This window comes from Anolis carolinensis, chromosome 4 (genome assembly GCF_035594765.1).
Source record: "Anolis carolinensis isolate JA03-04 chromosome 4, rAnoCar3.1.pri, whole genome shotgun sequence".
NCBI lineage: Eukaryota > Metazoa > Chordata > Lepidosauria > Squamata > Dactyloidae > Anolis > Anolis carolinensis.
This window is the reverse complement of record NC_085844.1, coordinates 168,609,535-168,636,123: the sequence shown is the minus strand read 5'-3', so window position 1 is coordinate 168,636,123 and position 26,589 is coordinate 168,609,535. Positions and strand designations below refer to the sequence as shown.

Genomic DNA, 26,589 nt, shown 5'->3' with positions numbered 1-26,589 from the left:
CGCACAACTAGGTGCTGAAAAGGGAGAACCCCGCCGACAGGGTCAAGTGTCTATTTATACAATTCAATGGGTTCAGTTTACGACCGCCCACATATCAAACCATTGGTGCATATTTGTGGTGCAGTATTACATTTCATCATTACTTTCGTTTCTCTCAAAACACATGATTTCGGGGAAATCATGTGATAACCCATCGGCTGTGTACCTGGCCTGCTCGTACCTCCTTATATGGCCATTTCCTCCTACCCCTTCATTCCTGCCTTATTCCCCCATTTTTTTTTTTGCGAAGCGTGTATACAAAAGCTGAAGCAAACCAAATGAGCAGACTTATGGGTCCCTCCAATCCCTTCTAGCTTGCAGCCGAGCTATCTATTCAGTGGAAAATGAGCGCAGAATAGCATTTGTACATAGTTTCATCACCAGAGGTAAACAACACATGAGGATTAAAAATATTAATCAGGTTTTAGAAAGGATATAGTCCACAGTAGAATTCTGATCTAGCCCAGTCATTTGGCTTCTTCCGATGATGGATTTGTTGCTATGGCCAGAGGTGGCCATTCACATACATGTCCAACTTTCAGGTCTTTTCAGTCTTTGGCATAAAGTCAAACTGGGGGTGTGTTTCCTCTTCCTTGATCAAAGGAATAATGTTCAGTTAATGTGAAGAAAGTCTCTTTTCGTCCAATCAAGTCTCTAGTCTCTAAGAATAGTCTCTGTGTAAAGAAAAGTCTGTAAAGAAAATCTCCATCTCTCACAGGGCTTTAGCTGTCATACCCAGTATACCCAGCGTGTGGTGTGGGGTAGACTCAACCCCTGTGGGTTTTGGATTCCAAAACAGGCCTTCCAGTAATAATGCCTTATGGATCTCCATTTTGGAAAACAGGCCTCTCAGTAACAATGCCTTATGGATCTCCAATTTAGGAACAGGAGTCCAAAAAGCTGAAAAAGAAAGCAGGAAGATAGTGAGAGAGAAGGGGGGAGGGGGAACGGATTACCCATCTGTCGATCATCCTGTTCGGCATCACTTTTGTCTCAGCCAATCTTGTTGAAATCCCTTGTCTCTCCACGGGTGGGGCAGGTAGGCCACTATTCAGCTCCCAAACGACCCCTCCATGGCCTCTTGAGAAACGATTCCTCCATGGGCCTTCTTTCGCGATCTGCAGCAATCCTTTTTACTCTGGTCCTGCTGCAATGGTTAACTTATTTTATTCTTTGTCACATTGTCTCCGTGCTATATCCTCCTTTTGGCTTAAAAAGCAAGGTTGTTAGATGGCATATGAAAAAGTCCCTCATTGTCTCTCAAATCCGGCAAAAATCCAAATTATTTGCAATGTCCCATTACAAAAGGTCCTAACCAGGAGAGTTGGGTCAAAATAGAAAATTGTATGTTGTTGAGTTGGTCAGCCCTTACAGCCTCCAGCCTGATGCCACACTCCATCACAGCCTTAGCACTCAGCAACACCTATAGGCCTTCCCAGGCCTCTCAATAAACATGTCTCATAGACTTCTGGTTTTATCCCATACAGGAGTTCAGGACCTGTAGCAAAAAAAAAAAACAACAATGAGAGGGAAAAGAAGGGGAGGGAAATACTCATCCTTCCAGGCTGTATGGCTCTTGAAGCACTCTCTCTAGTCGTTTCGCTCACATCCACGGCAGGCCTCCTCAGAGGTTGTGCCTTCGACAACACACTCATCTGTCTTGAAATCCAACAAAATCTTTCTTCTCCGCATCTTTTTCTTTTCTTTTCCGCAAACGATTTAACAATCGTCTATCCACTTGCTGCAATGCAATCTTCCACTCCAGTCCTGCTGCAGTGTTAAACTTACTCAATTCCCCTTTTACACCGACTCGTTGCTACATTCTTTTTCTTCAGCTTTAACAGATCAAAATTTGTTAGTAACACACGTTGAAAAGCCTCCTGCCGCTTCTCAAATCTGGCAAAATCCAGGCTGGGGGCGATGGAAAAAATGCCCCTATTTGCATGATCTAATGTCCCGTTTACAAAAGTCCTAGTCCCCCCTTTCCGTAACCTTTAGAAAGAGTTGGGCCAAAATCACAAAGTCCAGAATCCAAATCTCACAAAATTATTATGAAGCAACATGAGACGTAGCCAATTATATCATGCCTTTGGTTCTCAAAAGGATAACTTTTTATCACTTGGGCACTAGCTCCCTTTTTGAATAAAATGTCAATCAAAAATTTAAAAATCAATGTCAGTTCTTAATCCTTCTGTGTCAGGAATATGGGATCAATTTTTTTTCCAAAAATAAATATATTTTTTTTGCACTGCCAACTTGTGACAGTTTTCCATACAAAGTCTCCACAACCAATAACTCCTCTCCTTGTCCTCTCCCCTCAGCATCCATCTCCTCTCCAAAACATTCATTCACATTCCTTCTCCTTCTTCTTGACTCACCAAGACCACCTGTATTCCAAAGTGCTGCAAAAAAGAACCTCCAACATTTCCCTATAACCTGTAAGGGGTTTAAACAGTCTGTAGAACAGAAAAAGGGGGAAGTAGCCCACAGAGGCTTGAGTTTTCAAAAGTACACTTGTTCAGGCTCATTTTTTTTCCCCTTGAGATTCAATTTCTGGGCAGATGTCCAGCTCTTATCTGTTGTATCACCATGTTCTCCAAAAACACTGAAGCATTGTTCTTCCAAAACAGGATTTTTTTTTCAAGCCTAAGACCATATTTTTTTTCAAAAAAAAAAAAAGATATCTACAGCTTCCGAATTGCCTCTGAACAAACATGTTGGCTTTTTCTCAAGACATTTTCCCAGGTCAGAATGCACAGCACACAGAAACCAGGATTTTTTTTTCATTTCAGGAAATAGCAGATATTTACACACAGAATGATTTAACCAAAATCACTCTACATCTCTTATTTAGAATCACATCACTCAATTGTCATCTTTTTTCATTAAATTCACATGTCCAACATACGTTTTAAAATCTACTAACATTGTTTATAACTCTTTGTGCATTTTGAATTCAACACGTACATCTCATTCACACAAGGTCAACAGGAATTCTGATTAGTGGTTAGTTGTTTAGATAAAGTCACACACTCTCTCTCAGCTCATGAAACATTCTCACCCAGTTGTCCCAAAACAAGTCCAAAGCAAAGATTTAAGATCCAGGTGAAAGACAGAACCCCAATACACACACACACACACACACACACACACACACACACACACATATATATATACATTTACATCATCACTCATTTATCATCATTTTTCTTTCTTTTTTTTCATATTAAATTCACATTACATTTTTAAAACTCCACTAGTTCACAGCGGCTTTCGTTGACCTTGGCTGTCCACTGGAATTCCATTATCTTTCTCTGGGCATTTCGTCTGAGTTTAACAAGAATGACAGGGAAGAAACATTCTAACAAACTTGGATCAGTTTTTTTTTTTTAAGACACAGTTAACAAGTTCATAACTTATCGTTTTTACCTTGGACTGTCTGCCAAGATTTTCCCACTATCTTTTTTGGCATGAGGCCCAGGTGCAAAAGAAAACTTTTTAAGAAAACAGCCTTTGTTTCTCAGAAGTAACAAGGAAAACTCTTTTGAAACACAATTTAACCTTTTAAACATTTCTCATAGAAATTATATGCTTAGTTTCCATTTATGCCAAGTAACTCAAAATAATTCCAGTTTTCTTGCACACACAAGGTCCTCATCAAAGGCTCTCTTTTGAAAGACAGTTTCTGAACCTCAACACAACTTTAACAGCCTCCCTCCCTTTTTCTGGCCTCTCTGCAGCTTCTCAGCAAAAGTAAACTAACAACACAGACAGACCCTCTTCGAATCAGATTTTTTCAACCGTAATAAAACATTTCTAGATATTTGTGCTCAACATTTTTTGTATAAATCTATAGACTCATTTTTTTCTCATTTTCACTTCAATATTACCACGAAACATGCAGAACTTGAAACTCATTATTCCCCACACATGACAAAGAAATCAAACAGTTGTTTTTTTTTCAAAAGGGTATGCCACCTTCCCTCTTTTCATTTTTTTTTCTTCCTTTCCCCGGGAGTTGCGACTCAATCTTGAATGGATTTGCATCCTCATGAGTCCTGCACGACTTGGTCTTGGGGCACCCTCACAAGTCTTGTTCTCTGGGGAATTCCTTCTATGGCTCTACTTGCAACTGAGCCGAAATTGTCTAACATACACTGTAATGGGGTGGTGGATTTGAACCCACTGCCTCCCATCCTGCCTAATAGAGGGGACTGCCTTGGCCTGGGCACCCGGACACTCAACGGTATGCGTCAGGAATCACAAGACAGAACCCCTTTATACCTCCCTGGGAACCTTTGTGTGTCCCTCCCGGCGCCGGTGTTCCCTTAGTGTCTCATTTAACCACTATACTTGCCAGATTTCTGTAGACGTCGGACCAACCTTCACCCCTGGACTTTTCCCTGCATCCTTTTCCTCCTGGCTGGTTTCTATGGAACCTCGCTGGTGTTGCAGCTCCCACTGTCGGCCGGCATTGGCATCAGAGGCAAGTACCGCAGCCGGTCTTGCAATATTCAGGGGCCCCTTCTCGTCTCACGGTAGTTGCCTCCGGCCCCCACCGCCGAGTTGGGACCGTCCCGCCAACGGGATCCGTCTCCGACCTCCTGGCCCGTCTTATTGTGGAATCACGTCGGGGTCACCAAAAATGTAGCGGAAGCCAGACTTCCCCTCTTCTCGGCTTCTCGTGTGTCTGTGCGGACGCAGTGGAAGTAGGAGACAGACAACTGGAGTTTTTTCCAAATAAAGCAGTTTACTAAAGTTCATGCAGCTGCAGAGGTTCATCCCACGCACAACTAGGTGCTGAAAAGGGAGAACCCCGCCGACAGGGTCAAGTGTCTATTTATACAATTCAATGGGTTCGGTTTACGACCGCCCACATATCAAACCATTGGTGCATATTTGTGGTGCAGTATTACATTTCATCATTACTTTCGTTTCTCTCAAAACACATGATTTCGGGGAAATCATGTGATAACCCATCGGCTGTGTACCTGGCCTGCTCGTACCTACTTATATGGCCATTTCCTCCTACCCCTTCATTCCTGCCTTATTATGAATGTCCCAATCCTCAAATACTCTCTGCTTCATTAAAAATGCTGCACTTTCAGAACTCAGATGGTGTCATGTACTATTATTTGAGCTGAGTTTAAATTCAAAGTGTGCTCCACATCATCTGCTCCATTACTTTGGTATGTGTAAAGCTCCAGATTTAATTCTACTTCTGATAAAGTAGTTCAGAGGAAATCTGCATTTATTTTAATGAAGGTTAACAGTAATCAAAGTTGATGGCAAACCTGACTGGAGGGAACTGCAGAAAAGAGTGGAATTATTTTTGCATTTGACGACAATGAATCCAGAATAATCAGAGGAAATTCTGGTATTGCATTTCTTTGAAAAAAATATGTACCAGTTACTAGTGGCTGCAGAGTAGGATGGTGAAATAGGTATCCTCCACAGACTAAGTGTCAAAGCAGATGACATGTGTGACGGCGCGAGTGGCGCCATCTATATGTCAAACTATAAGTTTCAAGATCTGAATTGTTGTATCATGCCTGATTTTGCCCTTACCCTGTAAATGTAGTTGGATTGGTAATTTATATCTGTCAATCAATGTTGTTTGAACCTGTTATATTGCTCACTCAGCAAAACTGTTTGGCTCCACCTCTTCCTGGAGTAGGACTGTGTTCCCTCCCTTTCATTCCACCAGCAAGCTCTCTATCGGATGGACGTGAAAGAGAGGCTTGGCACTAAAAGCCCTTCAAAAGTTACCTCTCAGCACCAATTCTGAGGTTCTTACCCTTGGGACTCACACTTCATGTTCAGGGCCAACCTGAACAACGTTGAGGAGTCTCAAGCGCCTTCACATCAGTCCTTTGGCAACAGAGGAAGATTCTTGTCTTCAGATATAGGTCATTGGACTGAGGCTGAGTTTGCTCCGGCATTCACAGCCAGAGAAAGAGGGATCTGGACAAGCTTCATGGACTTAAACAATCAAAGACTGTAATGTATATTTTCTTTTACCCCCTTTGTGAACAATAAACCCAGTTTTTGAGTTATCTACAGTGTTTTGGTCCTTGGGAGTTCCAGTTTCCCTAAAGGAGGGCAAGAAGCAATCCCCTGGGGAAAGATGTCACGTCCATGCCTCTTTCACTAAGAGTTTACAGCCCCAGGCGCGACGGCACAACATGAGAGGTCCTTTTTTGCAGAGATATTCTACCAGTAGTGAAAAATCTGTTAATGGGCAGTTTATCTTGCATTTAGCATGTTATTAGTTTGTTATTTCTCATTGGAAGGTAATATGGGCTTAATTTACACATCAACTCAGGTACATATCTCAGCAAATTCCAGTGTGTTTGGGGAACTGATTAATCATAGAGAATATGCATTTCATTTACTGTATGTTTATTTTGACCTGAAACCACTACAGATGTCTTCTGGAGAAGAGGTTTCCTAATTCTATGCTGATTCTAACATGACAAGAACCTAATGTCAAATGGATATACTATTAAAATTTAGATGACCTTTTGGATTATAGCTCCTAAAATCCTTCAGCGAGCATAAACACTTGCTCTTTTAACCAAGGGATGATGAAAACTATAATCCAAAAATAATGTTTCCAAACTTTGCAAACTCTGTGTTGCAAACATATTTTCTTTCTTTTAAAAATAATTAAACAATAAATGAAAATGAATTAAGGTTACTCACATATTTTTGTATGAGTACTTTTCCTGTTGGAAGTCTCATTTTGTTTTTTTACAAATATCATTAATGAAGAAGCTGTTGTCGACAATTGTCTGAAAGAGTATTTACTGTTTAACTATTGACAGATCTTATGACAGCTAAAGACCCGAGGATTATTTGCCATCTGTCAATGGATTTAAGGTTTATGTGGGATAAAAACATGATTTTAGGAATTAAGGCCTCAAATTATGTTGCCTGGGAATTACATAGCGGCTACAAAATTATACATTGAATAGACTGTATTGAAGTAGGACCTGGTATATGTAAACATGTTCGGAAATGCTGACAACAATTTCCTGAAAGAAGACTTTACAGGAATGAAATACTAGCCTCAGAATAATTCACAGTCTGATCCTTAGCAGAAGATTCCAAAGAGTCTGTGATGGCATAAATTAGGCCATAAAAATAACTATTTTTTTGAAATTTCTGCAAAATCAATGTCTATTTTGACTAATTTCCTCTGAATGTTATTGTATATTGGTTGCCTTAATATCGATTAGCATGTTTGGCAATTAAATACTACAAGGAAGATATTACAGAACTGGAGAAGGTGGAAAGTAGTAAAGAGTTGTGGAACCTTAACAATTGTATTATAATGTCTAATTTGGCTTTAGCTAGAACTAAGTCCCATGAGATCTAATTAACACTGGTTATGTTGGCATTTAAAAAAAGATTGCACATATTAATGAAAGAAAAATATATGATAAGCGTGATATCTATATGTAGAACTACAACCTACCATTTTACAGTTTGGTCTTATTTACTAAATGATGGAAAGGAATAATTAATTATTTTATAATTTGATTATAAACATCCCTATGGCACCTAGTGGTCTTTTATCAGACTGTGGGCAGACCGCACGGGCCTCTGACTACATCCAACAAACCAGGTTTCCTCGTTTTCCCCTTGCTCTCCATATGATATTCTGTTAATGTTAATGTGGACTTTCATGTCAGGCTCTGGAGCCAGATGGTACCTGCCTCTCTTTGTCTCTGTACAATCAGGGAATCCTTTTCTCTGCAAAGGAGGAGGCAAACTTTCAAGTGCCTCCAAGAAAATGTACATTAAAACATGCTAATATTTGACTAGGTACTAGAGCAGGCATGGACAAACTTTGGCTCTCTGGGTGCATTGGATTTCAACTCCCACATTTCCTAACAGCTAGTAGGCTGGTAGGAATTGTGGGAGTTGAAGTCCAAAACACCTGGAGGGCCAAAGATTGCCCATGCCTGTACTAGAGTATCATAGGTAAAGGTAAGGGTTTTCCCCTGACATTAAGTCTAGTCATGTCTGACTCTGGAGGGTGGTGCTCATCTCAATTTCTAAGCTGAAGAGCTGCCATTGTCCGTAGACACCTCCTAGGTCATGTGGCTGGCATGACTGCATGGAGCACCATTACCTTTCTGCCAGAGTGGTATATATTGATCTACTCACATTTGCATGTTTCCGAACTGATAGGTTGGCAGAAGCAGGGGCTAACATCGGGAGCTCACCCCACTCCCCAGATTTGAACTGCTGACCTTTCAGTCAGCAAGTTCAGCAGCTCAGTGGTTAACCTGCTGTGCCACAGGAGATGTAATACATTATTTTAATCTAGTATTCCTGAATTCATTTTTTTTTCTGGATCCACACCACTACACTTTAAAGCTAACCTTAAAGTGAAAGGTGGGTAACTTGAGATAGTTCAGATAATATATCATTGCAACTTTCATTGGCTTTAGCCAGTATTAGCTGTACCCCACAGTCCTAGGCAGAGGCATGTTTATTGAAGGATAAAGAATGAAAGAATCCTTTACAGATAGATCACCAACATATATCCAAATATATTTCAAACAATACAAAACAACTCCTCAACCAACCCATCAAACAAATTTGAAAACATTTTCGGAGGCCTTTCAGCAACACAGTCTTCAAGTGAAATGGAGTATTACTGACTAACAAAGGGATACCCCCTTTCCCAATCATCATATAATGTAACTGGTAAATAAACTAAAATTATGTTTCTTTTCTTTAAAAATATGCGAAACAACACCAAAATCTATTCACTGGGATGCACTTTTCAAATGATGGTATATTTTAAGTAGATGTTGTTTTACTTACGCAGACATTCATCTCTTGTGCCCTGTTTATTAAATAATTGTATGAAACTATTCTCTGCTTTTTTGTTTCAATGAAGACCCCAGGATTTTAGAAATATTTTTATTGATAGCATTTTTGAAGATGGCATTGGCAAGATGATTCTTATAGGACTTCATTGGGAAAATCATGAGTGACCTTGGGTATGATCCTTATTCCCTCTCTGCCCTATTTTCCCTTATCTGTAGAATATGAAGATGATGCTTAGAATGTGTGTTTTGAGATCCAGTAGAACAGGCAAACTTCAGCCCTCCAGGCATTTTGGACTTCAGTTGTTCCTACTGGCTGTTAGGAATGGTGGGAGTTGAAGTCCAAAACCCCTGGAGGGCTGAAGTTTGCCCATGCCTGCACTAGAACCAAGGTGAACTAGTTTTTCTGTTTATTTTTTAGACAGATGCAAAGTTGTATAACTTGTTCTGTCTTGAGAAATCATGGTGCAGTCATAAAGACACACAAAGATATTTCAAAATACTGTAGATCCAGAACATGCACCCATCGGGCTTAGTGGCATTTTATTTACTTGGCAGTTGTTGTGCTTATCAAAATCTTTTTAACTGCTACCTGAGAACCTTTCCAGAGATGATACCAAGGACCAAACATGGGACCATATGCATGTAGTAAGTAATGCTCTCAGTGATAGGATAAATATGTCCATGAACAAATATGTCCATGAATCTGCCTCTTTGTGCCTCCTCATAAACTTGACGTCAAGCTACAGGACTTGGTTGCAGGACTTGGCTCACTGGCAGGGAAAGCATCTTTGTCTGCTTGATCATAGTAACCCTCTGTCTATGTCTCTGGGGTAATAATCACTTGGAACTTCATCACAGAGCCAGCCCTGGGTCCAATGATGAGCTGTTATGAGTAGTGCCCTGTCATTTTGGGAACTGAAGTCATGAAGAAGAAAGCAATGTGATTCTTGAGTTGCTTGTTTAGGCTGCCAAGGCTTTACTCTTCTACCTCTGGTGTGAAATACGTACCTTGTTGGCCCAGATGCATCTTCATGTTTTGCATTTTCATCATCCCATTGTATGATTCTTCTTCTTCTAAGAAGAACTGGTGTTATCACATGTTCTCATGAGTAACTTCAGTAGATGAATTTTTAGCACTAATGATTACCCGTACTGCTACATGCAGAAAAGAATAATTGATTTCCTGTTGGGTGAATAAAAATAGCAGGCAGGTGGTGTGATGAATAGTAACTATTTGGTAGGTGGTTTTAAAATATCTCTTTATCCATTTTTCTTAGGAGTTTGTGTTTCTAACGTCCACATTACCTGAAAATAGTCTTGAACAACTCATTGCTATTACTGCAGTGTCCTTTAATTAAGCAGATAGTTAAACTGTTCCTGAATCAAATGATGAAAGGTCTTTGCATTACAAAATTTCTAGGGCATATATATGCCTACTTCTGCTATGTAGATTTGTCCATGTTTTCTTTTATGCTCTCTTGCAATACCTATAGACTTTTCAAATGAGTTTACAGTGACTAAGAAACCAGGAAACAGTCAGCAGTATAATGGTTAATCATGATGTGTGAGGGAGCATATTGTATGCACACTCCTTAACCCCAGAAAGCAGTTATACATAAAGATGGGCTACATCTATCAGAAAGATAGACTTTTGCTTTCACAATTGGGATTCTGTTTCTTCCTTCTGCAACCTAATATCCAATCTAGAGGATCTCCCAACTCTATAAAGCAGATCATAGATTGCATAGAGGGGATTCAAGACTCAGTTTCCCCTATTCTTCTAGTTAGTAGGACACTATGTGAACACCATAGACATCCAAACGTAAAAGCACACTCATATCTTCATGAGAGGCACTAGGAGAACAGTGCAAGATTCTGTAATGATATGCTAAAGAAATTAGACTAAGTCTAGAAAGTGTGGCTAAACAGGATTATGAGCCAGACCACAAGACTCTCTTGGCACATTAACCAGACCTGAGGGTGAAAACCTTTCAGGGCATTTGGCAATTTATTTATACATGGTTGCTTTAAAGGGTATTACAGCTGTATAATCAGCAGTTCTATAAAACAAACCATAATATCCATCTGGATTTCTGATTTCATAGTTTCAGCTTTGGCGACATGTGGAGGTTTAATATTGATTTACCTGATGAAAAGTCCCTGAGCTGTGCTCCCCCATGTTACACCAGCACTGTATTATTACAAACAAATGGGGATAACATTTGATGAGGGTATAGAAAAATACACTGCCACTCTCTTCTTCAGAAAATATTCTGCCAGGTTTGGATGGACTCCCCCCATACCCAAAAAGTTTCTTCTCTTTTGCTTCTCCGCCAACATCCTATCTCACTATCTCACTATTCCCACCATGACATTTTAGATTTGATCCTAATCTTGGATCAAAAACACCTTGCAAAATGTGAGATTCTATAAAAATGCCTTTTTGTACTTTCTCAGATCTGTTTTAAGTTTGAAATCACCCCCCCCCCAAACTATCATGATCTGCGTAAATGTTTGTGGTAACGCATGTACGGACGCACCAGCATGCACACAACTGTTAATCACTTCTGTTATTTCATATGTTGTTTTTAACTTGGTTGTTATCATCAACAAGTAAGCTGATATCTGGAAGTGCCCCAGATAAAGACAGAAAATAACGACAACAAATGCTCCTAAAATAGATGCTGTTTCATAATTTAGCAGGTTGCAAGGGCACCTACACATTAATTAATTGGTGCTTTCTATGTTTTATATTTTTGCACAATATTACATGTTGTACCTTACATGTTTCAGTGGGAAAGGAATTACTGGAAATTGGGTGGCCTTTATCTTTTTTCCGGGTAATAGTGGTGCTGTGTTTTTAATCCTGCCTACTAATTATGACATTTAGAATAGAGGGGGTATGTTTCTGTTTTGCAGGAAGAGCATTAATAGTTTAAATAGCTGTGGAGAGACTGAACTTCAGTTGCTTTAGACACAGCATGACAGGATTTGCCAACATGTGAGGCTGGCATTCATCGTAAGAACTGCAGTCTGCAGCTTATCATTTGTACATTCAGGTCAAAACTAATAACACTAAGAGTACAGGTATACCTCAATTATTAAAATATGTGTTCTTGGGCATAGCTTCTTTAAAAAAATGACACTAGAGACAGAAATAACATAGTAAAATAAGGATAGGTTACTCACTACAGAAAAACAAAAACAAAACACAGCTTAACATGTTTCATCTGACAGTATGTGAATGGAATCAACCAGATTAGGAAAATAAGTAAAATCATTTTGAACTTTCCAGTGACCAATTAAAAGTTTCTTCTAAAAAGCATGCAGGAAGTACTCTTTCATTAACTAGTCTTCACTATATGGCCAAACATATAGATCAATTTATTTATTGTGTCAGAAGCGAACCAAGGGTACAAGTTACAGTAGATTTGAAAACACAAAGTTAAAAAAACATAACAACAACAACAACAACTTGGCATTATACTGAATGTCATTTGACCAGTAGTGGGCAACTTGGAGTGCTGCTGGTGTTGCTGTAAGAAGGTCCTCCATAGTATAGATGGTATAGATCTATGCTTTTGTCACATAATGGGAGTAGCTAATTAAATATCACACTGGATGGCCTATAAAACCTTGCAAACACTCCTGAAGGAATATTATTTGGAGTGCAAGTAAGTGAAACTCTGGATGTTGTGGATAAAGGTGATCATACTGTAATAAACATATTGAAATATGTACTCATGGGCAAAACCTTTGTTTTCCCAAAGGTTATGTGTACTCTGTGGAAGCATCTTTCTACCCATTAAAGTGTAAGCTTTATTTGTCTTTAAAATGTGTCAGGACGAATGAAGAAAAAGACATAATTGCTTTCACACCTGAGGACTAAACAGTCCATTTGCCTGACATCTTTCACAACTCTTTAAAGGTTTATGGATCTAATCAAGTGAAGGCAGAAAGAAAATTGGTACATGAAATCTATGGGATTTATTAGGATCAATGGGACTTACTGTGACATTAGGATGTTCTGAGGATGACTCAGGAAAGGGAGAAGGAGGAGTCTTTACTCCCATGATACTATCAGTGGACTAGTGTTATTGATAACAGTTCACAAAATCTCTTGCAAATCTTGTAGAAGGCAAAGCTAGTGGCCCCATTAAGCTCAATAGGGAGCAGCATCTCTGTAGGCTTCCTGACAGGATTTTTTTTTCATAGCCTTCTTTGAAAGTCCCTGTATTCCCTGCCTGTTTTCCACCTGAGTACTAATTAATCCTGGTTTTGCTTAGTTTGCAAAATTAGATGAAATTAGTTATGCTCAAGATGGCATAGTATATTATACATCTTGCTAATCTCAGGGTTCTAGAGAAAGAAACTAGACTTACCAATCAACGGTTGATTCAGTGGCTCTAGCTTAATTAGGCCTATGTACGGATGATCCAGAAATGCAGACGTTTCTCCATTTATACCTACACATCCACATGAATTTGCCCCCCTCCCTTTTTTGTTGTTGCAGCATCATACAGCTGGCTCATGTCTAGCAATAACACAAAAGTCATTTTCACGTGTAGTACTGCTAGGTATTCCCTTACTATAGCTGTGCATTTAGTTTCTACAGCATAGATGTAGAATTTTACATTTGTGTCTGCTGGCTTTCATTTTATTAATTTCAGTCCAGTTCTATTTCAGATTGTAATAAAAATATATGAAAAAATCAAGGTTGTCTGTAAAGGCTTATGCAAGGCATTGTAGTTTCAGAGAGTCCTTTAACCTTCAGTAATAGCCTTTGGAGAGACACTTTGTGACACAAGAGAAAGGTAGGAAACAGAACTCCAGTGTTCATTTGAATGAAAAATAGCCTTTGTGTGAATGCAGAGCATTTAGTTGCAGACACTCTGACATAATAGGTAGCATAATAAATACAAACTTTTACAGCTATGTTTTTAAAATCAATTTTGCATTATTTTAAGGCACTGACAAAGTTTATTTTAGTTTAAGTTGCATGGGTATGGTGGTTATGTTTTAATTGTCAGAATATTGAATGAAATACTTTTGATTTCAGTTTATCTTTAAACTTTGCAACAGGAAGCAATGCAATATGTTTAAATTAATATTGATTTTCTTATAATAGCTAAAAGGAATGAAGAACAATGACAGTATAATTGTGCCCCTCTGTTAGAGATCAAGGAGTTACTGGAATTTTTAGAGGAAACTAATGTTGTTATTCTCCATTTTAATGATTAGATTGCCAGGGAAAGGAGATGCATGACTGCAGTCTGCCTAAGTATTCTGAATGATTCTAGGAAATATTTTAATGAAAGTTGATTGGGTGTTCATGTTTTTAAAATCACATTAAGACATTTTATGCACAGAGATGTTTCCTTTAGGTTATAAACATTCATGGAGATGGAGAACACATTAAAAATTACTTATTTTTGAAGCAAATTTAGGTAATGTCAACTGTCAAACAGGTATATGTTATTGCTCCAACATTATTTTCTATCTTAATAGCTATGATTCTACATTTGATGGGAAGCTTCCTACTGCTGTTGAAATAACCTATTGGACTATGGACTGTGCAAAAATGTCATTCTCAATTTCTGGTAAGATTCCATCAGTGTTGTCTGTGAAAAATCCTACAGACCTCTTGGGGAAGACGACAGGCAGACAAACATCAGTGTCCTGGAAGAAGCAAAGACCGTTAGCATTGAAGCGATGATCCTCTGCTGTCAACTTTGCTGGACCTGCCACTTTGTCCAAATGCCTGATCACCTTCTCCCAAAGCAGTTGCTCTATTCTCAAGAATGGAAAACAGAATATTGGGTGAACAGCAAAAGAGATTTATAGGTCGGCTTAAAGCAAACCTTAAAAAATGTGGTGTAACCACTAAGAACTGAGAAGCCCTGACTCTCGAGCATTCTGACCGTAGGTCAGTTGTTACCAATAGTGCGATGGATTTTGAGGAGGCATGAATAGAAAGCAATAGGAAGAAAGGTGCTGATTGGCATGCACATCAAGCAAACTCTTGTTGTGACTGTCTTCTATCTGGAAATGTATGTTCTCACTTCAAAAGACAATGTGAATCCAGTCACTTACAGATTCCTCACCCTTCAGTCACTTACAGACCCACCGCCAAGACTCTACTCTTGGAAGACAATCATACTCAGCCATGAGTGATCACCTATAGCATATAGTATGTGTTAATACTCACAGAAAGGTAGTTAGATTTACTGATAGGCAAGCAGATCAATTCAATAGTCCAGTATACTGATGGGTCAGCCAAAGAGCAGATTTTCGGCAGCAAAGAAGAGGATTTTGATGTGTCTCTTCACCAACAAATTGGGCAAATTATGGAAAACAGTTGAAATGTATATATAATTGTGGCACCATGTGGGACCTGGGTGTAATTCCTAGAGGGCTATTGGCTGTTTTGCATCTGGCTCTGCTAGAATTGCCTTTGTTTCCATTTCCTACACTGATAAGGTCCCATAAAGGTTAGTATCCTACAAACTACTGGGTTCCTTTTTTGAGTTTTGATATTAACCAAACATATGGCAGGTTAACATTTTAAAATTATTTCTAATATTACAGTAGAATTAAATAAGTATTATTACATTTAGAAATCTTAAGCAATTATAGTTTTAAGACCTCACTGTGGCCGGCCATTGCATAGGAAGACCGATTTCTAGAGAACTGTAAAACTAAACTGTTTCTTTATGGATTTGCAGTTTGTGAAGTTTTCAGTGTGCCATGAAGTCATTGAAGTAAATTATTTTAAATCTTGAGTGAAAGCAAGTCAAGTTACCAGTTTTCTATGTCAAAAGTTATCAACAGTCCTGAAGCCTGATAGTTATTAGAAAATTGGATGGTTTCAATGTGAATCCAGCTGGGAAATGTTATAATTAAGTCTGTATGATCAGATAAGCTGCTTTGACTCTCCTTGTGGAGAGAAAAAGCAGGGTGTAAATAAACATAATCACCATCATCATCTTTTTCATTGCAATCCTTTCTTTCCTAAACTTTACTATTAATTCATTTTTCTAGGACTTTGTCTTTATCCCTCAATTGTCCGTTATGATATGCTATGTTACTCTGATTGGTATTATTTTCTTGTAACATTATAACCCTTTGCTTTTGATGTAAACGTTGTAAAGGCTTCAAAACTTCCAAAGACATCACTATAAAAGGATAGCAAAATTAGTTTTTCCTTGAAAATATTGCTTCAGTTGCATTTAAAGACCTTGTGTGGATCAGAAATCTACCATATTTAGTGCTGGGTTGGTTCCTGTGAATCTGCAATGCTGCAACAGCCTCAAACAAAATTGCCCTCAAAACAAATGACAACATTAAATTGGTCCTTCACTGCATGCTGGCCATCATTTAGAGGTGATAATTATTTTATTTTAAATCTACCTATGACTGATATTTTCTTCCTGTTGGATTTAATGAAATTTGGCTTTTAAACAGGAGGTAGATAATGAGGTTTTGGTCATCTTATTTCAAGCACTGACCTCTAGCAGCAGAAACCATAACTACCTCTCTTCTTTTTCCTTTTGAAACACTTGACAGGACAGTGTTGAACTTTCCTTTTCATCTAGATCATGCGCTCTTTTCAAGATTTCAAGATAAAACCTACATCTATTCTATACTAAAGAACAGAATGACTGGAATAAGAACAAAGAAAGAAATTAACCGATGTGAATGACTTGTCAAATATTTTGAAGCTTCTGTGCAATATATGCAGGTCTTTGTCATTAGCTGCAGTGGATCCTCTTCAATAAATGAAATTCATAGTTTAATTCCTGTTGATATTTTCTGATGTTGGTTTGACTTGCAACTACCCTAAGAATAAGAGAACTTTAAGACAATCCTCTTATCAACAGCCCTGCCCAGGTCTGGCAAACTCAGGTCAATGGCTTGCTTGCTTGAACCTATCTGTAATGTGGTCTTCCGCTTTTCCTGCTGCCTTCCACTTTTCATGTCTGTGAATAGAGACTTGGAATATTGATTCGATACTAATTATATTCACCACAGATGATGCCCTGTGCTTTGGCCACTGCTTTGGGCCACACAAATAAACTATCAGAGTATTCGGAGTAATTTTCAAACATAAGTAGATTTCCAGGTACAGTGAAACGAATGAACGTTCCCAAGAAATAGCTCTTTGTAGACAATGGAACTCTTTTTCTGGAAAGTTATAGAGTTGTACAAGTTGTAGAGATAGGCAGTAATAGTTGTAAAGTCTGAATACATGTTGTGTTTTTCATATATGTGTGTCTCCTTAAATTTCAAAATATATCCCTTGTCCCACGTAGACTTTTATTAGACTTCACAATGCCTTCTGTGTTCTGCTTTAACGTTGTCCAATTTTAGGTTTTTAGGATTCTGCTCCCAGTGTTTGTAGGCTTCTAAATGTCATTGAATGTGACACTAAAGATGAAAGCATATGTGCATGCATACACATACGAAAAATGTAGAAATGTGTTGTAGCAATCTGTGCCCAGCACACAAGTAATGCTTCCTTATATTTATGTAGCTTTGCTCCCCCTTCCTGGAAAAATCCTCCAGGACACCCTTGTTCATCTCTCAAATGATAATTGTGACGGCGCGAGTGGCGCCATCTATGTGTTGGAACTATAAGTTGCAAGATTTGAATTGTTGTATCATGCCTGATTTTGCCCTTACCCTGTAAATGTAGTTGGATTGGTTATTTATATCTGTCAATCAATGTTGTTTGTACCTGTTATATTGCTCACTCAGCAAAACTGTTTGGCTCCACCTCTTCCTGGAGTAGGACTGTGTTTCCTCCTTTTCATTCCGTCAGCAAGTTCTCTATCGGATGGACGTGAAAGAGAGGCTTGGCTCAAAAAGCCCTTCAAAAGTTACCTCTCAGCACCAATTCTGAGGTTCTTACCCTTGGGACTCACACTTCATGTTCAGGGCCAACCTGAACAACGTTGAGGAGTCTCAAGCGCCTTCACATCAGTCCTTTGGCAACAGAGGAAGACTCTTGTCTTCAGATATAGGTCATTGGACTGAGGCTGAGTTTGCTCCGGCATTCACAGCCAGAGAAAGAGGGATCTGGACAAGCTTCATGGACTTAAACAATCAAAGACTGTAATGTATATTTTCTTTTACCCCCTTTGTGAACAATAAACCCAGTTTTTGAGTTAACTACAGTGTTTTGGTCCTTGGGAGTTCCAGTTTCCCTAAAGGAGGGCAAGAAGCAATCCCCTGGGGAAAGATGTCACGTCCATGCCTCTTTCACTAAGAGAGTACAGCCCCAGGCGCGACGGCACAGTGCTGAGAGGAGTCTTCTTTTCCAGAAGTACTGAGAGAGAAGCCTTCTTTTCCAGAACTGCTGAAAGAAGCCTTCCAGAAGTGCTAAGAAGGGAAAAGAAGGAGTGGAAGGGCCTTGAATTTGCCAAGCCCATATTCTCCTAAAGATAAAGAAGTCAAAAGAAGCCTGGGGAAAGATGTCACGTCCATGCCTCTTTCACTAAGAGAGTACAGCCCCAGGCGCGACGGCACAATAATTAGATCTAGAGTTGCCATCATACATTTTTCTTGCTTCCAGATAAAGGAGGAAGAAAAGTCTAATTTGAAGGCCACATTTTTATTTATCAAGGTCTGAAAGATGAATCAAGGCCTACCACACATAGTGTACGAAGTTTGCTGCATTTAAGATAATAAATTACAGCAAGCTTTCTGTTATGTGCATTTAAATGAAAATGTTAAAAAGTTAAGGAAATGCCATAAAACTAGTTTTGGAAAAATTAACATTATTAAACTAAAATGATGGGAAATTGTTGTTTAATCGGGAATGCTGTTCAAAACTCTAAGTACTAGATAATGAATTACTTTTAATTATTTGCTTCTGAATTTTGCAATGTATGCACCTTTACAAAGAGAGTTAGACAGAATATGGATGGATATTTCTGAAGACACCAAAACAGAGGCTGGGGCAAGGGACACATAAATTGTTATCAGGCATGTGGGAATCTGTATTTTATATGTGTGTATTTTCACACATTTTCAAGTATAGTAATCACTAAACACTTTTGTGAAGTTGTGTTGTCAAAGGCTTTCATGCCCGGAATCACTGGGCTTCTGTGAGTTTTCTGGGCTGTATGGAACATGGCCATATAGCCCAGAAAACTAACAGAAAGAAACCTATTGTGAAGCTCTCCCTCAGAGATGAGCATTGAGTCCTAGTTGCTCTTCATTTCAGAGCCAAGAATCCTCATCACTGTAGCTTGGTTCTGGAAGTAGCTATTAGACAGAGTAGGCAGCAGTGTGGGCAAAGTCAGATGTACATCCTTCACTGCAAAGAGAAACAGAAGCTAAGTGTCTGCAAACTATTTGAGTTGATAATGGATACTGGCATGATAGACTTTATAGTTATAAATGGTTCCCTCTTATAAGATGACAACATTTCTCATATTTAGTACGAATGTGATGATTTTTGTGTACTGGGAAATGAAAGATAAAGTAAGAGATGAAAAGGACAGGTTAATTCAGCTTGAAGGTTGAGGGGTCGACTAAGCAATAAAAGATTTTCTTGAGGTGCACAACTCAATGAGTATAGTGTAAGTCATCCACTCAACAGATATTTAAGCCATTCTAGAAAACCAAAGACCTCGAGTGCTGTACAAATACGTGAAGGGAAGTCATAGGGAGGAGGGAGCAAGCTTGTTTTCTGCTGCCCTGCAGACTAGGACACGGAACAATGGCTTCAAACTACAGGAAAGGAGATTCCACCTGAACATCAGGAAGAACTTCCTCACTGTGAGAGCTGTTCGACAGTGGAACTCTCTCCCCAGGGCCGTGGTGGAGGCTCCTTCTTTGGAGGCTTTTAAGCAGAGGCTGGATGGCCATCTGTCGGGGGTGCTTTGAATGCGATTTCCTGCTTCTTAGCAGGGGGTTGGACTGGATGGCCCATGTGGTCTCTTCCAACTCTACTATTCTATGATTCTATGATTCTATGATGCTTCTGTGAACACAGTCAAGGAGTAACTAAAACCATTTCTGTTCAGAGCCTCTCCCTGAAAACTCTCTTTCCGGGAAGTAAAAGGAGATCTTTGGATTTATTGCTCCCTGATGGGAAACTAGAGATGTCAATCAGAAAACTATATGCCACCATCACCTTCACTGGTCTAGTGATCTGTATTTATGCTGGTATTGTTGAATGTGTGGGAAGTTTAAATCTGAATCTAATTTGGTTAAAGATAATTATAAAAACATTCTCTAGGTGCTAAGGGAGTTCCAAACTCTTATTTGTCTATCTCTATTAAACCTGTACAAGTGGGGTTGGATCCAAACGCGATGATAAGTAAAATAGATACACCCTATCTTAAAATCAAAATAGTTTAATAAATCATGATTAGGTTATATTACTGATTTCAGTGGACTTGCTGTAGTTTCCATTAAATCTATATTCAACCTGTAGTCTCTGAATAACTGTTATATAGTAAGAATCCATTAAGAATTCAGACTTTCCCCCTCATCCTTGTTCTCTCTCTCTCATATTACTTTGGATGTCAGTATTATAAAATCAAATTCCATTAATCTTCTTGATTTCTAAATGTGATATTTACAAATTTGCAGAATGGACACATCTATATTTTTTCTGTGCCTATGATAAATGGCATATGGAGACAAAAATGGTTACTGTAAAACGGGTGATAAATAAATAAGGATTAAGTAGCGTGTTTTTCTTCTCTTTTTCTTAGGTTTATCGGTTTGGCAGGAAGGTATTTGGAAACAATCCTGCATATAGGCAGAACAATTTGCCATTGCTATCATGAAGAAAAGCCGGAGTGTGATGGCGGTCACCACAGAAGGAGTAAGTGCACATGTACTGTTTACTTTTCATTATAAACCAAAATCTATTTTGATAGCTTTCCTGGCTTGTTAATCATTGTAGCTTACCACAAGTGCAGATACTTATACTAAGGTATATTTCAGAGGATTGAGACTAGCAAAATGATCTTCCTTAAGGTGTGGGGAAAAAATCACACATTTCTTGCTCCATTTAATAATGTATTTCTTTCAATGACAGTATTTATTACATGTATTGATTTAGAGCACTTATAACTCACCCTTTATCTGAAATGGCTCCTAGAGCATCTTACAAATTGCTAATTTGACAGTTCCCCACCTTTGCAATATAATAAAACCCAACACACAAGAAAAAAGGGGATGGCAATGGGAGGGGATTAAGTTTCATAGATGCTGGCTGCTTTTTGTCCTCAGTAGTGGCAGTTGAAATCAAGGGAGGACCTCTCAGAAGCCACTATATGCGGTGCCTGATTCCACTTCTTCCCTTCAAAGGCCAGTGCAATGGCAGTAGGAAAGGAAGGAGGACCTCTCACTAACTCCTAAGACTGAAGCATGATGTCGCTGTGCCTGGATGATCTTCGGTCCCTCACAGGTCTCCGCAGTACCAGTTGAATAGAGAGGGACCTTCTTTCCAGCCACAATGGATCAGAATGTGCAAGGATATGGATATTTGCTTGCTTATGGCTCTGAGAAACCTAGGTTCACCAAGTATGCACATTAAGTCTGGAGTGTCTTAAATGCAGCTGCCAGAGTTACAGTCTAGAAGAGCTTACCTCTCTTGGCATTTATTGGCTTTCTGTGAAAGCTGACTGCTTGGCATCACCATCAAAGGCTGCCATAGGTGAGGAGAAAGCATTTATTAATGACAATACAAAGACAGAGAATGACCTTCTGATTAGTTACACGAGGAAGGCATGAATAAGACAAATGTTGGCAGAAAGAAAAGTAGAGCATGACCTGAAAATAGTAGCCCATAGGTAAGGAGACAATGATTCAGACATGCTAAAGAAGAAACATACAAGGGAAATCTAATTGTCTGCCTATACATCTGCTGCCCACACAAACAAGGAAACAATATTTCAGGCAAGGAAATTCACAAGGAAAATCTAATTGCCTGTTTCTAGTTCTGTTGCCCACACAACATGGTTACGTGTGCAGACATACTTCCCACTTCAAACACTTATTTCCCTAAATACATATTGAACCTACAATTTTCAGCTCTTGCAGTACCAATGATGTCTAATGTTGCTGTGCTATAACATTAATCCACCATTTAAAGGTAGGACTACCTATTAATGCTTTTTTGAGGGCTACCACAAATTGGAATCAATCTTATACTTAGGTACACTTGACACTGTATTCTATTTTGTATTCTACAAAAAATAACTTGGATGCCAACATAATTGCATAGTTTATCTGTTCTGAAAAACTATCTGAGGGATATTAACAGAAGCAATACAGTAAAGCTTACCCTGTGATATGGATCTAGAACAATATTCCTTGACTAGATGTCCTCAAGATATTTTGAAATACAGCTTCCAGCAATCTGGGTCAGCATGGATTATAAGAAGTATAGCCTAAATATTGGTTGTGGGCACCATTGTTTTATTATGAAAATAAAGTCTTTTCAGAAGGAAATATGATCAGTGGAAGTAAGATTTTGTTATGAGCATTAAAAGAACATTCCTGCATATTTGTAATTTTAAAAACATGCAGATTTTTCTACTCATATGAATAAAATTTTCCTCCCACATCTGTTCTAGACTGATGATTAGGCTGAATAAAATTACTTAACTAGATAAATACATTCTGCTCCCATTTCCCTTTTATATAGATGTCAGCAATTTCAAAACATCAAGCAGCAAAGCTATGAAAGGTTAATAGCTGTAAGAAAGTGAGAAGGAGGGAGAAGCTCTCAGTTGGTATTTTTAGTCAGTAAGGTGCTGAAATGCTTCTTCCTATATCACAGTTATTATTCAGGGTAGAAGCTTTCATAGTCAACTCTCCTCCAAATTCTGGTTTCTAAATTCCTGTTTTCAAGCTACTAGATAGAATGTCTGATTAAAGACCATAGCAAGATGATATATATTATCTATAATATATACCATCTTGCTATGTGCTTTAATCTAGAAGATTTGAAATATCTGGGAAAACTGTAGTCTATGTTCACATAACTAATTTACTAGGGAATTATTGGTCATTTTCAAATAACTAACTACTGGTAATTTCCAGTTAACTAGAAATCAGTATGTGGTGCACACGGACTTGGGTTTTCAGTGTGATGTCAAGATTTATTTATTTATTTTGTGCCAAAAGCATTGCATAAATAAATAAGTTTAAAACTGATAAAAAGGGATCACAAGCAGCTAAATAGTTTTAGACCAAAAATGGGCAACAGTGAAAACATTGTCTGTAGCTTTAAACAGTTCTTCCTCTGTGAATCAGGCAGGGCACTGTGGGCAAGCATACAGATGCTGAGTTGCTTGTTCTGCTCCACAATCGCACAAAGTGGAGGATTCTTCTAGGTAGTGCCATTTTGCCAGGTTGTCTTTTGATCGGCCAAATCCACTTCTGAGTCTGTTCAGGGACTTCCAAGTTGCCCATTCTTGGTTTGCCCCTGGAGGCAGACCATTGGGGGGGGGCATCCAGTTGGGATTGCCTGATTTTGCTGCCCACAGGGATATTCTTGTTGTTGGAGGAACATTTAAAGGAGTGGTGGTTCTCGTAAAACTTTTCCTTGATTTAAGTGTACTGGGAGGATGCTGATAGCCACATAGTGGGTGGCTTTCACAGTGTTCAACCTTATTTCTCTCACAATGAGCAGCAACTTCTCATTGAACATCGGGGGGGGGGGGGGGCAATGCCAGCTAGCTTATAGAGCAGGCATGGGCAAACTTTGGCCCTCCAGTGTTTTGGACAACCGGTAGGCTGTTAGGAATTGTGGGAGGTGCAGTCAAAAACACCTGGAGGGCCAAAGTTTGCCCATGCCTGTTATAGAGTCTATCAACAGGTGTAGGTTTAAGACATCCTCTGATTATTCTACATGTCTCATTCAGTGCTATATTTACCTGCTTTGCGTGGGCAGATTTATGTCTGATGGGGCAAGCATATACAGCAGTTGGGTAAGACAAGACCAGGGTTGATGCTCTTTTTAATTTTGGGTCTGTACCCCATGCACTATTAGTAAGTTTCCACAGGATGTTATTGCGTGCAGCTAGCTAGTGCTTGGTGTTCACACAGTGTTTTCTAAATTTTAATGTTAGATCTAAGGTGACGCTGAGATATTTAGGCTGGGAACAGTGTTCAAGCTCTTGGCCTTCCCAGGTAACCTTCAGTTTCCTGTTGGCTTAATGATTATGTAGATGGAAAGCACACAAGGTCAAGATATCTGTGATCATCTTTGCAATCATTTTATATTGTGTTACTGCAAATGCAAATTTTTGTCACTGCACCACTTTTTGACATCAGTTGTGCATCTTTAAACTGTATTAGAGTGAATATTTTCTTATTTTATTTAAAATAGCGGATATATGTGAGTTTTATGTGATTTTAATATGCATATGATTTCTCTTTGATTTAATAGTGTGCTTTCAAAGTTGTCATTGAAGTAAATATTTCATGTTATAAATCACAGCCTTCTTTATAACTGAATTTTCTGCTTGTGCCTGCAGAATGCTAAAGATTACTTAGAATGTGGTCTCAGCAAGTCCTACAGTGCATCTAGCAACACTCTTGGTATAGATCTCTGGAGAGGAAGAAGATGCTGCTCTGGTAACTTACTGTTACCACCACTGTCCCAAAGACAAAGTGGAAGTGCAAGAACACCAGACAGAGAGAACATTTCTAGACCCACAACTTTGCCTTTGCTGAACCTTCCCAGCATTGCCATCACCACTTATCAGGATAGGTGAGTTGCTTGGAGAAAGATTTCACTGGAGAAGTTTCATTCTCATAATGAATCATGAAGGTTCATATAGCGAAGATTTGCTTTCTTTTCAAGAAAAAGTGGTGCCTAATACATAGCTAGTCATATGATTTGAGTGTGTTGCTTATAGTTGGATCAACATGTTTTGTCTGTTGAACATTTCTGATTCAGTACAACTGGATCAGAATACTGGAAAGCTATGAGTTTAGCTAATTTTTCGTTTCCCTGTACAATCTCCTATCCTTCTACTTATCTACTCTAGTGAGGATGGTTCTACACAGACAGTATAATCCATTTTGGAAGTACAGTGTTCCCTCGCTACTTCAAAGTTAATTTTTCACTCCCTCGCTGTTTCACGGGTTTTCAATTAATATTAATGTACACATTTCTCGTGGTATTTTCGCTGTTTCGCAGGTTTTTGCGATGTGCAAAGGGTTTTGGAAACATGGAAAGGGATAAATAAAGGGGGGGAAGGTAGGGACGGGTTGGAAATAAAAAAGGATTATTTAGCTTCCATTCTTCTCTGTTGGTGTATTGTATATTGTAACTGCTAAAATAAAGTACAGACTGCATTGTAGTAAGTGGTCTGTGGTTTGCTCTCCTCCACACATAAAATAAATATAGTGTCCCTACTTAGCGGATTTTCACTTATTGCGGGTGGTCCTGGAGCATAACCCCCGCAATAAGTGAGGGAACATTGTAGATTAAACAAAACCAGATCCATTGTGGAGTGCTTACACAATTGCCCCAGGAACCAGTTTGAGGCTGGGATGGAGGCCACAATAGCTGCTGATTGTGGATCAGAAACAAACTCGGTGTCTGCAGTGTCTGTGGCTAGACAGCTGCGAGAAAATGCAGTATTTTTCGTAAGAAAAATATCCATTTTCATTTGGGATTCCCCAGTTTTAGAGCCCAGCATGGAATATACTCTGATCAGCTGCAGCACATTATCTGGTTGAATCTGGACTTTCTGGTGAGTTTTAATAGGCTGTTTCTGGATTGATGTGTGCTGCAGCATGCATATTGGGAATGTAAGTTTTGCGGACACCCCACCCTCAAGCCGGCTTCAAACTTCATTATAGTGACTGTGTAGAACGGCTCTGAGTTGAAGGAGACTTCAGAACATCATGGGAAATGATACAAGGGCTGAAAGACGAATGGAGATTGAGTAGATGTTGCCTCCTTCAATTGTGGGAAGAAATATTACCCTCTATAGTTAGTTCTAAATTGAGTACTCACATGGCACCAGTTGAACTTACATGAACATTGACTTAATAAGTACTCATTAGTTTATTGGATGAGCTGAAGCTGGGACTAAGGATTAAGTTGATTGAACTCTATTCATTATGTTTACACATTGTTTTGCTCTTAAAGCTTATGAATTGACCTATCCAGTAATATTATGTGTATAAAATGATGTTATATCTGTTGAGAATCTTAGCAGTGAAATATTGCAAGATTGTTCATTACTTTTAGTACATCAGGGTGATGTGATCATCCCTACAAATGTATCAGACATATTCATTAATTGCTTTTATTTATATACATTCCAAATGTTTATATGATCCCTTAAAAGGTAAAGGTTTCCCCTGATGTTAAGTCCAGTCATGTCTGACTCTTGGGGTTGGTGCTCATCTCCGTTTCTAAGCCGAAGAGCCGGCGTTGTCCGTAGACACCTCCAAGGTCATGTGGCCGGCATGACTGCATGGAGCACCGTTATGATCCCTTAGAAGAGAAAAATGAGATGCAAAAAAATGTAACTTTATGATGCTATGTAACTTTGTAACTACATACAGTTATGCTAATGGTGAGTGTTAAAGAAAAATCAATTAGCAATATTAAAGATCTTTTGGGGGGATACACAATAGATTGTGACTCAACTATTATTGTTTCAGGTAAGGTATTGCACTCCGTAATTTTTTGAAATTTTAACCAGTT

General features: G+C 38.9%; 1 protein-coding gene across 2 annotated transcripts in view; it reads left to right on the top strand.

The window, feature by feature from the left end:
• The window catches only part of pde4b (phosphodiesterase 4B), a 352,571-nt gene that overhangs the window by 33,536 nt on the left and 292,446 nt on the right, over positions 1–26,589 (top strand). The window contains exons 2-3 of one of the 2 annotated variants that reach the window (XM_003226759.4): positions 20,635–20,730; positions 24,398–24,633. In XM_003226759.4, coding sequence (XP_003226807.1) covers positions 20,689–20,730; positions 24,398–24,633 — 278 coding nt within the window. In that variant the 5' untranslated portion in view covers positions 20,635–20,688. Of the gene's footprint in view, positions 1–20,617; positions 20,731–24,397; positions 24,634–26,589 lie in introns of both variants that reach the window. The other variant, XM_008119709.3, reaches the window with a different exon arrangement.